Source organism: Chinchilla lanigera, unplaced genomic scaffold (assembly GCF_000276665.1).
Source record: "Chinchilla lanigera isolate Chin_1 unplaced genomic scaffold, ChiLan1.0 scaffold00005, whole genome shotgun sequence".
NCBI classification, from domain to species: Eukaryota; Metazoa; Chordata; class Mammalia; order Rodentia; family Chinchillidae; genus Chinchilla; species Chinchilla lanigera.
Window position 1 is genome coordinate 6957712 of NW_004955406.1, and position 13854 is coordinate 6971565.

Genomic DNA, 13854 nt, shown 5'->3' on the forward strand with positions numbered 1-13854 from the left:
GGGACATGCAGTCACAAACCATAACACCCTGTCTAAAATAAAATTTAAAAAGACTAGAGATGTAGCTCAGTGGTAGAGTAGGTGCCTATAGAACTGAGTTCAATCTCCAGGTTGTGGGAAAAAAGTATAAACACATTTTTAAATATTGAGCAATGTATATATTTTAAAATCCTGACTTGCATCTGATTTCCTACCCTCATATCTAAGCTCTAAGCCTCATGCCAAAGGTTACAGAATGAGGAATAAAATGGATGCCAAGACAGGGTTGGTCAGGGGTACAATGAGGGTGCCCAACTCTTTCCAAATTACCTAGAACTGAGGCGTTCCTAGAATACTAGAAAGTGCTGTAACTGCCACCCTACTTGTCCTATAAATCAATTTTTAAAAAATTAAAGGTCCTGGGTTCAATCCCTAGTAACACCCCCTCACATACACTTACTAACAAAAAAAGACACAGGAAGAAATAAAGTCCAAGGGTGACTGCGAGGGACAGGTGAGGGTCATGGCACTGGGGCACAGCAGCAGGCTACACAGGAGGCAGCAGAAGGACATGCATGAGACTGTGGTTCCCAGTCTCAGGACTTACCCTGCATTTCAACTTACCCCACCCCTCCCACTCTGTGACCTTGGATATTTATGATTAAATTCTATTTGCCTCAAATTCAATCACAAAACAAATAACAGTAACAATCCAATATGATAGTTTTAATAATTCAATGAGATATTAAATGGAGAAATTAAATTGTTAAGTATTCAATAAACAATCACTTTTTAAACATGGAGAATTTAAAGCCTGATTTTTAAGTTATCAAAATGTTGTAGGCTCTTCCAGAAAACAGTTTGAAAAGAGCAAAGTTCAGCAGTGGAACTCCTTAAATCTACTTTTGTCATTTCAGTGATTTTAGCAAAAGTACTTTTCAATACACAGTAATTTACTTTGAATAAATAATAAAGCATAACTATTTCATAATTTTCAAGTCAACTATTTTACAAGTGTTTACCTTTTATCATCAATTATTTCTATTTTCTTAACATCTTAAAATGTCATTCTGGTGAATGACAAAAACAGCATCAGAACTATGAATTGAGATACATCACCTTAAAATAAAATTCCCAAATAAAAAATAAAATCACTAACCTAAACTTGCATAAGGATATATCAGAAAGGTAGTGAAATGTCCAGTTTTGTTACAAAAACTATGATTTACACCCGATGCATTAATAATGTTTCCTTTTAATAAAGGTATCAGAATTACTAGTGGGGTGATGTATGAACCTATGGAATGCACAGAATCACTTAAATGTTTTTTCAAAGTACATCAGTGGCTTAGACATAACAAAGACATCTGGAGATCACCTCCATGGTCCATTTACCAATAACATGACTGTGATGTTTTGTCATACAATTTTAGGACCCCTTCAACTGTGCAAAGAAAGAGGAAAAAACCTTTACAAATGGTCTGTCTTCGGTTCTCTATCCTAAATCTCACGGCTTTTCTGTTTCCCTCATTAGCCATAAAATGTAAAATGCACATGGCCACTGACTATTCAAGCACTATTTCTAAAACTCTAAAAGCATCTGTTTTATATCCAGAATCCCAAGACAGTGAAAAAGCAGGGTAGCATGCTAATGGCTGACGGATGCATCTACTGACAAGAACAAGGTGAATTGAGAAATAGGAGGGTATGAGGAAAAAGATTACGTATTAAAAATCTGAGTAATACTATCGGTGTCAGAGGGTTGTCATTTGAAAAGTTCACACTTTTAGAGGAAGGCACAGGAAGAGTATGCACAAGGCTCTAGGTTTTCCCCTTGCAAGAAACCAAACTCATAAAAGTTCATGCTTTTGAGGAGAGAAAAAAATATTACACATAATATTTCACAGAATTTCTACCAAAAATTGGCAATATTTTTTTCCTAGTTCAAGTGCACAGTCCTTATTTGACAGAGGTCTTGATTCAGAGTGTACAAGAAGAAATGGTAGACTATGAATTTTTTTTTCTTTGTGGATAAAAAGTTATAACAAAGTTATATATTTCTTCCTTCTTTTTTTGGTACCTAGAATGAAATTAAACTCTAAAAATCTTAGCTGTCTCTTACCAGTGCTTCTTAAATCTTTATCAGCATGCACTTCGTGCTACAATCAACTTGAAATTTGTAGGGCATTCCAAGGTCAGTGAACAGGCTACCTGCAGCCAGAGGTGACAGCCTGGAGGCTCCTCTGACCACTCTGCAGGCTGAGGGAAGCCATGGCTTGGGCACACCAGAAGCCAGAATGGGAAGCTCTGTTCCTGTACAGACCAAGCTACTAGAAACATATACACATGGTGCCACCTCACAGAATATATATATATATATATATACACACACACACACACACAACTTATGTGTGTGTGTGTGTAGTATCATTTCACTTAAATGACACTGTGATCAAAGTATAGAATGAAAATAATTCCCTCGTCACTAACTCATACATCCCATTTTAGCACAGATACATCAAGCTCTGTTTCAGGCACCAGGGCTGTCTCAGATCCAACAAGGCAGTAAGTAATTTCAGCTCCGCACATTGTGGATTTAGGCTTACACAAGCATTTAAATGCCAAAATATTACGAACTGACCTGCAGGAATTGAATGACCATGAAATGCAGTGTGCTGAAAGAATAATGAAAAGAGTAATTCTTCCCTTTGACTCTCCTAGTGTTTAAAAAACTCAACACACAATAGTGGAGATCCCTACTCCTTGCTGTCAGGCTATTTAAGAATTTATACAAAATAAGACATAGCCCAACAGTTCAGTTTAAGCTTAGAGGTAGCAGTGGCTAACATTTCTAGAAAGAATACAGAGTAAGTCTAGTGAGAAGTGGCTGTTGAGAAATGAGTCTTGAGACACAGCACGCACAGTGAGGTCAAGCCAAGCCTGGACTACCAGCAAAACTATCTCAAAAAAATCAAATAAACGAACAAAAATAACTGCACTGCTGGAGAGATTTCTTCCAATTTTTATGCTATCATGAACATTAGTTTCTCATAAGTAATCATAAGCAACTGAGTTTCTAAAAAACATTAAAATAGTTAATGTGTTATTATGAACACTAAGTTACTAGGGAACAGGAGCCAATAAATACATTATGTTAGGAGGCAACCCACTCAGACCCCACTTCTGTCCCTCTGTTGGACAGAAGCTTTCCTTCCCTCATTAAATATATTCTGCTCTTAACCTCCATTGTTCCTAAAATTCATTCTTTGATTTTAGAGAACAGAAACTCGACCCAGACACCGTTCAGGTTGGGAGTTTTTATTTTCCTGTATCATTTTGGAGCTCCCCACTGAGATCCCTGGACGGAGATTTAAAGCTATATGCCTACCCAAGATGAAAACACCCAGTGTCTATCTAGGGCTTTTAGATAGACCCTCTGAGGAGTATCTGACTGCCAATCAACAACTACGACCTCTTTGAGCCTGAAGAAGCCAGAGCGGTCATCGCCCATTACTCCCTTATAGCAGTTTGGGTTACTTCTTCAGAGGGGACAATGTTATAGGTAGCTGAGTTAGATAGAAATATTATAGGCAGTCAGATAGGGCCAGGCCCTCGAAGGAGCCAATGTGAAAGACAAGATATGTATTTGCTGTGGGCCAGACACCAAGACAAAGGACTAGCCGGGTGTAGTGGCGCACGCCTGTAATCACAGCACCCGGGAGTCTGAGGCAGGAGGATCCTTGCAAGTTTGATACCAGCCTGGGCTACAAAGTGAGCTCAAGGACAGCCTGAACTGCATGGCGAGACCTTGTCTCAAAAACACCAAAAAAAAAAAAAAGACAAAGGACTAAACAAATACATCCAATACCTCCCTAGGTGTAAAGATCAGGGATTGATATCCTAAATAGGTAGCCATCACCTTGAAGAGTCCCTGACCCAACCCCTTACAGGAAAAGCCCCTGTTCTGTATTCATGCCAGCTTGCTATATGACTTCCCCATTTAATCCCGATTTAATCTATTTTACCTGAACAATTCTTATTGGCTGACCATAGTTTTGTCCATTTTCCCCCTACCTTGGACCTGCCTCACCTTGTTTGCTCTATAAAAGTCCCTAGAAAAGACAGAGTCCCGGGGCAACCCACTCGGGCCCCCCCTTCTGTCCCTCTCTTGGACAGAGGCTTTCTTTCCCTCAATAAGTATATTCTGCTCTTAAAAAAAAAAAAAAAAACATTATGTTAACCTGCCCACAAATGCCCCCAATGCTAAAAGTCAAGTGGCAACTGGGTACTGGCTTGCTTCACAATTACAGTTACCGTAAGAATCTCAAATAAATCTGTACTGAAATAGTCATTGCCTCATTAAGAATAGGACCAGACAAATCTGAGACCAGTGAAAAAAGTGGGTACATAAATCAGTTTTTGATCATCCTGTTTTTAGGGTATCTGATAAAAATATATTTGAAACATCTGCTTACATTCAGTAGCTTCATTTGAATTTTAGCTTTACAAACATCTACAGTTAATCCAAAGTATTCACCTACCTAATTTCATTCAACTCTAGAAAGACAGAATATGATAGTGAAAAAGAACACTACACCAGGAGCTAGGATTCACGGTACTATGGTTTGGCCCTTGAATGTATTCCACCCTTTCCTGGACCCCAAAGACCCATGTATTAAAGGTTTGCTTCTGAGGGTAGTGCTACAGGGAAGGTAGTGAAAACTTCAGGAGGAGGGGCTCAGTAGGGCTATGGTCCTGAGGGAGAAAGTGGAGCCCCAGATCCTACCTCTTATGCCTTTGCTTCTTGGCTGATGAGCTGTATTTATTTTACCACATACATGCTGCCACCATTACCATCTAGCACCCTCCTCAGGGATCAACCTGACCTCTAACTGAACTGCCTAGACTGTGAGCCAAAACAAGCCTCTTTTCTTCGTAAGTCAGTCACCTCAGGTATTTTGTTAATGGACAGAAAGCTAACACTTGGGTTCCAATAATCTTGACTATGTCACCAATGTAGTCCATTACTCTTAGAAACACTCTTCCAGGCTTGAAGAACATCACCTGTAAAACACAGACCAGTTCTAAATTTCTGTGATCCTGCCTTCATCATGTCATTCTTTTAGGCACACTTCTGTGTGCTATGGACACGAGTTGTTATGTGTGTCCATGTGAACGTCTGATTTCTTATACTATAGGTCTTCCCTAGTATATACACCCACACACTACCTGCCTTCTCTGGTGCACACTCACATGAATGTGTGCCGCACACTGACCCAGTCTTTAAATTAAGGCTATGTTAGAAACCAAATGTGGGAGGAAAGACCATTTAAACTGTTTAGTAAAGTTAGAGGTCTCTACATATTATAAATACACATTGATTATTCATATGTAAAGTAGGCACCTTGTGCAACCCCTTAACAAATTTAGTCTACTTCCACCATCAGAAAGGATAAGGCAACAAAATTCATACCTAATGAACTTCATTATACCAGTACATTGATTCAGTTGATTACAAATGGTCAATCAAGAAGACCATCCTAATTATTATTCTATAATCAATGCTAGTAATCAAATGAACATTCTTTTCTTTAGGCTTTTTAAAGCTAATAATTCTGTCTTCTGGTTTTAAGTATTTTAGGTAGGTTACTCATTACTTCAGAACTAGTATTATTTCCTAAAACCAAGGCCTCGGGCTGGGGATGTAGCTCAGCAGCACAGCACCTGCCTGGCAAGCACAAGGCCCTGAGTTTGATTCCCAGTACCAAAAAAGAGAATAGTTTAAAAAAAAAAAAAAAAAAATACTAAAACCAAAGCCTCTTCCATTCTTCCTCCCACAAATAGGCTTCAGAAAACATGAAGTAGGAATGGACTCAGGAAGAAAACAGAATATTTCTGAGTAAATCTGGGAAATTAATAACATTTTATCGTATCATGCAACTAAGTTCTTTAAAAGCATTTATCTATATTCATTAAATATTATAGAATTATTGAAACATGCACATAGCAGATACAAAGATCCTAAATTCTGCTGTATTTCTAGTTACAGAAATATTCAAGCTAAATATAAACATACAGGTAACTTGTACTCATTTAGTCATCTCTAAACTAGGTGTTTTATACAGTTCATCCGTTCCTAAGTATTTTAAAAGTATTTAAAACTTTTAAAAACTTTTAATAAAGCAACAAATTATACATACTATACTTCACTGCATGAATAACATACAGTGTAAGTGTGTAAGATAATATTTATAAGCTCGCTACTCATTAAAGTCACTTACCACATGAAGGAGCATGATAGGGAGTATCTTGTAATAACACAGACAACCGCTTAAATAATCAGATAAAAATAATAGGTTTTTTTAAAACTGAGATGAGAATATGGGGGTAAGTTTTTTTTGTTAGATATGTAACTCATTTCACACAAAATAAAATTTCAGAAAATTTCAGGTAACTTATTTCTACAAACCAAATCGTATCTTAAATAAACCAGTACTTGATCAATTAATCAATTATACAGATCAAAATTACATGATTTATGGCATATGATTTACTTTACCTACTTTCTACGATTTGCTTTCTGAAGTGACATTGTTACGTTTAGGTATTTGTTTAAAATGTCAAGGTAAAAATTTCCTAAATAAGTCAACCATGTTCGTAACAATGGTGTGAAGTTTACTATCTCACATAACCTACCCCTGGGATCAGTATACTGTGGTATACGGGCCAAGCTAGATCACTGCCTGCTTTTGTAAATAGTTTTACTGGAGCACAGTAAAACATATTCATTTGCCTAAGGACTGGCGCAGGCTTACCCTCCAATGGCAGAGCTAAATAGTTTCAACAGAGCACAAAGTGTTTCAAAAATTGTCTCAGCCTTCATGAGCACAAAAAACTCAAATACTTACCATCCTGGCCTTCATACACTGTTTGCCTATCCTGAGCTATTCTAAGTGTCTGAACACTCTAGAAAAATTTAGAGTAGTTGAGAAACTCTATTACCAATAAAATACTGCACCTTTATAAATGAAAACCTAAGCAAACTAATAAAAGGCTGTATTGAAATGCTTAAGACATTTAAACCTAGCAAAATTTCTCCTTTTAATGGTCTTACTATAAAAGTTCCTTCATAAACATTGTATAGTAATTCTTCACAAACATAAGCATGTGAGAATATAATGAAACTTTCTATGAAATGTTACTTGTAAAGTTACCTTTTACTCACATGTTTAACATTTCTCTAGTTATAATAGTTACTGGAAAATAAAACTTCTGTACTACTGTAGATTACAGGTGACCACAGCAATCAGGCAAAAATTATTTTGCACATTAAACTCAGACATAAAGGAACCCCATCCATATTAGTGAATGAAATTTCCTGTCAAATGTGGCAAACTACATTCCTAAACAGACTGCTTTTTTTCAAACTAAATCTGCTTTTCTCAAAACTGTGTAACTTTGTAATTACTCTGTTTGTCCCTATAGTCTCTGCAAATACAAATTTTGATTACTTTTTTTTTTTTACCTTGAGATCACGGTACACAATCTTTCCGGAGTGTAGATAGTCCAAGGCTGAGACAATTTCTGCACCATAGAAACGTGTGCGGTCCTCAGAGAACACCCGCTCTCTCGACAAATGGAAAAACAGCTGCAGGGTAAACAGCAGGGACAGGATTGTAATAATTACTGATTTAGTGGGGGAAATTAACACAAACATAAAACACCTCTCATCACCATATTGTGATGATAGATACTGTACTCTCAGTGGACACTAAGCACTCTTAGACAGCAGCTGGCTTATCTTTTCCAGGTTTCCAAGGGGAAACTGCGAGCTGTTAAATCAGCGTTTTAATCAATATACCAATCTTGTTTAAGGCATTCTGCTTGCTACCCATTTAACCTTCAGTTACCAGAGGAAAAAAAGTATGCTTCATTAGAGTACATCTTCCCCTCGCTGCACTGTTGCTTCCGTCTTGTAAGGCCCAGGTATGCAGACATTATTAAAAACAAAGGAACACAAGCATAGATGCAGTGTTTTTATTTAATCTGCATCTGATTTCCAAGAAAGGACTACTGATTTGCTGAAACTGATTTACATGAACTTTTAGTCTACAACTGTTGATTCAGCATATCTCTAGAAATAAATTCAAAGTTTCAGTCAACATTTTCAGCAGTGAGAATCCTTAAGGCTTGAAGTTTTTAATCTACTTTAATAACATCCAAAATAGGCTGAGAAGTTTCTATTATTCCTCATATAGTTCTTATTAACCACTGTTCACCCAACAGGCCACAGATACTTCCAGAATGCTTACTGTGACCAAACACCCAGTTCCAGTTCTCTACTTAAAAAATGCGAATAACCAGCTCTCTTCTCCATTCAGCACCGTGCATGAAGAAGGGGGAGTGCCAAGAGCTATGAACTGACGACAGTCTTTGTCAAACCCTTTCACTATAAAGAAATCTGCCAAGAATAATGAAAGATTATTCAGTGTGAAGTACAATGCCAGGTAACATGGTAGGTGCTCAATACATATGTGTGATTAAAGGAAAACAAACCAGTCACCAAACCCTACACTACAATGTCTTCACACCAATCAATGATTCATAATGCTTCTCCAAAACTAAGAAAGACATGTTCCATGCACAATAAATCATAATTTCAAGTACTACAACATAAAGTAGGTTCCCTACAGATTCCTTTTTCCCAAGAGGCAGCAAGAACGAGGGCAAGAGCAAGACAGAAACTGTATTAAATTGGCACATAATCTCTAAACTTAACGCTTCCTACTCTATTGTCATATTAACCAAATCTAAGAAGCTACTACTGAGACTGCACTACTATGCTATGTAATACTAAGAAGCAAACAAGTTATTAAAATTATGACATAGTATGCATTATAACAAAGACTCTCACTACAGAAATATTAAGTATATTTAACAAATGCTCAAATACAGAACGTTAAAAGTCAAACCAATTTATGTAATTATTCAGGAATACTTTTAAAAATTCATTCGTTTTACACAGGCAGATATGTATTATTCATGCACTACTATCCACACAAGGGCAGGGAGTAGAAAGAGGCCTGGATTATCAATCAAACAACTCCTAAAAATTTCTAAGTTTAAACATTTTACACTATGCTTTATATAAAATATTAGTAACTTTGATGAATAAAGCTCTGTGATGTCTATGTAGAGTTACGGGAGTCTCCCAATGGGACAGAGATAGTCATTAGTTTTCTAAATTTTCTTAAAAGTATGTCAAGTCTACTACTGCTCATCCACTTTACAAAAAATATAGATCCTTCCTAAATTAATATAATATATTCAGGATTCTAGATCTTTATTTAGATCATATATCTTCAACTTGTCTGCCAGCCAATTTTTATAAAAATATCTGTTAAAAATTTATATTTAAGGGGAAGATTTCTATTTATTTCTCAACCCGTTGCCATCTGATGTCTACTCTTGCTACTTTATGAGATTTATTCTTGTTAAGTTAACGAGCCGTCTCTTAATTGCCAAAGTCAACGATCTATTCACAGTCTGCATCACTTCTTGCTGTTCTAGTGCTTAAGATATCAACTACTTTCCTCTTTCTTGAAACATATTTCCTGGCTTTGGTTAATGCAACTCTCATGATTTTCCTCCTGTCTGGATCATCCTTCTCAGTTTCCACCCTGGCTTTAAACCAACTCTCCAATTCTGTATTCATTTAATGAGCATCAATTATTTTAAAGTCACTCTGTTGGACACTGGGAAGGGAAAGAGAGGAGATACAATGATGATTAAGACATAATCTCTTATTTGTACAGTACTGATTGTGGTAATGTTCTCCCAAGTGCATACTTATCTCCAAATTCCAGATATACCCTCTAAGCAAGTATAGCTACTTATTAAAGTGGTTTAAAAAAAAAAAAAGACATTCCCTGCCATTAGGACTTCTAACCCAATGAAGGAAATGCACAAGACAGTTATGGTAAGTTCTGTAATTCAGACATTAACAAGAATTTGAAGGCAGAGTGATTATGCTGGAGTGATCTGGTGGGGCATCACAGATGAAACACGTTCCATTTAAATCTCGGAGGATGGGCTTTTGCACAAATGGAAAATAATTATAAGGTAAAACTACAAAGAATTACTACTAAAAGTTTATCCACCTCGTATCTCTAGCATAGCTGAGCATAAACCTATGCATAATAAATAATAAACCTTTTGCACTAATTCTAAAGAGAAAAAAAGCAACGGTAAGGAAGCACATTCAGGGCAATGATAGGATGCAAGTGAAAAAGAGGCCTTGGGTCAGTTTATTTAGGACTTTGTCCATCATGATAGGACCTTAAATTTTATTGTGTAAATAAGCAGTTTTAAGAAGTTTGGGACAAAAAGAAAAACACAGGAAAAAAAAAGAAAAGAAAAAAAGCCTAATATTAAAAAGTTAACTGTGGGGTCTAGGGATATAGTTCAGTGGCACAAGTGCCTGCCTGGCAAGCACAAGGTCCTGAGTTCAATTCCTGGTACAAAAAAAAAAAAAAAAAATTGAAAAAGACAGGTGTGGTGGCATGTACCTGTAACCCCAGCACTCAGGAGGCTAAGACAGGAGGATCATTGCAAGTTTGAGACCAGCCTGGGCTACAGAGTGAGCTCAAGGCCAGTTTGAACTTCACAGCGAGACCCTGTCTCAAAAAGAAAAAAAAAAAAAAAAAGATAACTGTGGCAGCAATGGGAGAATAAAAGGTTCTGGGACCACAGGCTAGTAATTTATAAAGTCCAACACAAAAAACTATTTTCACATGCTTAGTACCGGCTGCTGTGAAAAGTTATGGACTTGAGAGAAAATGGAATCATTTTCACAAAGACATCACGATCTGGTGAGAACAGATATATATATTCTACTAAAACTATGGCACTGACCATAGAACAGGTAACACATTTAAAGAATAAATATGTTTGGGAACATCAAAAGTTACATTTGAGCTGGATGAGAATTTCTGAGGGACATCACCAAGGGTGGAAGCAACATACAACTCACTATTCCACAGAGAACGGGCCTGTACCAATTGGATCAAGTCAGAGAAAAACCATGTAGAGTTTTCCCTATTGTTAGCTGAGTAGGTATCGCTGCCTAGAGTATAGTGGAAAAGAGTAGGAAGGGAGCAGAAAAACAAGGAAGAAGTATTTGGTAGCATAGTTTTGGAACTATGGATTCTAAGATAGAGAAGCAGGTATGGAAGTCACTTATACAGAGGAAATTGTTAAAACTGAAGAAGCAAAGTACACACCCTAAGAATTCATGAGGAAAAAAAAAAAAAGAATCACAGGCAGAATTTTAGGGCATTAAAGAACAGGAAGAAAATGACAGAGTAGGATAATGAGATGGAGTACTAAAAGAAGTACAAAGAAAGCCAAAATATGATGTCTGAAAAAGTGAAAAGAAAGTTTTAGGAAGAAACGAACATTTACTAAGCCCGGGAATTAGGTCATTTGTGAGCCTCCAGGAACCAGATTTAAGTAGGTTGAAATAAGAAGGTGAAATATAGGGAAGAAATGGTATGTAACACCCTCAGAAAAAAAGTAAATGAGACAAGCCAAGATATTATTTAACCAGAAGATTTATGGTGCAATGTATTAAATAATACTTTGAGGAAAACTTCTGCCTGAAAAAAAAAAATTAGTCCTAAAAGTACCCCTTTTCTGCATCAGAGAAATTTCTGATTTATTATTTAGAAGAGAAAATCCCAAGAATAAATTAGGGGTTTCACTGAAGAAAAATATCACATATTGAGGACAGTGAAGCAGATAGTATTTGCAGGACAGACCACAGCTTAGACTATCACTGAATACTAAGCAATGCGGGATAGTGTTGAGCGTGATGAGGACAAGCAGAGAAAGATTGGGGAGCTGTATGTCTAGTAATTCCTTGAGCTCACACAGAGCTGAGACACATTCAACTTCTAAGCAGTGAGAAAAACCATTCTTCAACACTCAGGCATTTAGTAGAGCTCTCAAAACAAAATATAAGCTAACTCTCCACTGGACAAAGCTCACAAGACTAGAAAATATCAATTACATCAATTTGCAAATAAGAAAGCAGAACAAAGCCCAGCTTTCTTTGAAGCAAGACAACAAAATGTAAAAACTCAAATTACCTAGCAAATGGAACAGAATGATGAGGCCCCAAATAAATGTATAAATGAAAGGCAAACTGAAAAAGGAGAAAAATTTGGGAACCGTATTATCTAATAAGCAATTAATACCAAAGTATGTATGTAATTCTTACAGCTCAACAGCAAAACCCAAATAAACTGGTTATAAAATGGGCAAAGGTTCTAAATATATATTTTCCCAAAAAAAGACACAAATATGGCCAACAGGTACATGCAAAGTACTCAAGATCACCAATCATCAAGTAAATAAAATAAAAATCACAATGAGCTATTATCCTACACTGCTTATGGTAGCTATTATCAAGAAGGCAAAGGGTAACAAGTACTAGTAAGGTGTGAAGAAAGGAGACCCTTGTGCACTATCATGGGAATGTAAACTGATAAACAGTACAGAGTCTTAAAAAAGTTAAAAATAGAATTACCATATGATCCAGCAATCCCACTTCTGAGTATGCATCTAAAGAAAACAAAATTAGTATCTCAAAAAGATATCTGCACTCCCATACTTACTGTGGAATGATTCACTGAAACAAAAGTGAGAGTGCACAGAAATCTATTCTAAGAGGAAGAATAACTTAAACATACACTGACAGATGATAAAGAAAATATAGTGTGCACAGACACACACACAACATGCACAGTACAATATTACTCAGCTATGAAAAAGAAAAGAATCATACCATGTGTGACAACATGCATGAACAGTGATGGCACTGTGCTAAGTGGGATGAGTTAGAGAAAGACAAACAATGTTTATATAGAATCTGAAAAAGTCCAACACACAGAAACAGATACTAGTACAGTGGCTGCCAGCAACTGGGAATGGTGGTCAAAGGGGAAGATGCTGACCAAAATGCACAAACTTGCAGTTATGCATTCTAGGGATCTAATGTACAACAGGACTATGATTAACAACACTACACTGCATATTCTGCATATCTGAAATATGCTGAGAGTAGACCTCAAGAATTCTACACATACACACATACCTGTGAGATGAGGGTGTGTTCATTACTTTGGTTGTAACCATTTTGTGGAGGGGATTGACAATTGGTGGTCAACTCTGAACTGAATTAGCATGGTGCTAAGTGTGGACTGCCCACCTGAGGATAGTTGCCAAAAACAAAAAAAGACAACTGTAGGGAAAGAGGGTACGGGCTGTTGATTCTCCTGGAGAAGCTTGTCGTGCTGGCTTTCCTGATATGAACTGGGCTGTTCTTATCATCCGAGGAGCTTGGGACCTCGTTGTCAGAGGACAGTTGAAGTTTTTTTCAGGGGAGCTCTGGTTCTCACCTTGAGCATTGCTTCCTGGCTCCAGGGAAGACCCTTTATCCCGCTGGAGCAGACTTTCTTGCTTCCACCACTAATCTTTGGGCCCTCCCAGCACAGATCCTTGATACAGGCTTGCATGAGACATTGTTGTCAGCTCTAGGCCTCCAATTAAGACTTGTAGAGGACATTGTCATGGGCCCTAGGTCTTCAGCTAAACTCATGCAGGACATGGCTGCTGCATCCAGGTGCTCATCTGGATTCTCTGGGTCTCTTGTGTGTGGACAGATTTCCTGCACTGTTTTGCATTTGACTCTTTGGGTGCTTATTGTAAAATAATCCTATAAATTATGGATTATATATTTTCCTGTATTATATCTTTTCCCTTGCAAACCCTGACTACATTTCACAATACATACATGGGTCAAATCATCACACT

The 13854-nt window shown here is 37.1% G+C and overlaps 1 protein-coding gene across 4 annotated transcripts in view; it reads right to left on the minus strand.

Annotated features, from left to right (window-relative positions):
• The window catches only part of Akt3 (v-akt murine thymoma viral oncogene homolog 3), a 255797-nt gene that overhangs the window by 49836 nt on the left and 192107 nt on the right, over positions 1-13854 (minus strand). For all 4 annotated transcript variants that reach the window (XM_005374760.2, XM_013520333.1, XM_005374758.2 and 1 more), the window contains one exon: positions 7505-7627. In XM_005374760.2, the coding sequence (XP_005374817.1) occupies positions 7505-7627 (123 nt within the window). The remainder of the gene's footprint in view (positions 1-7504; positions 7628-13854) is intronic.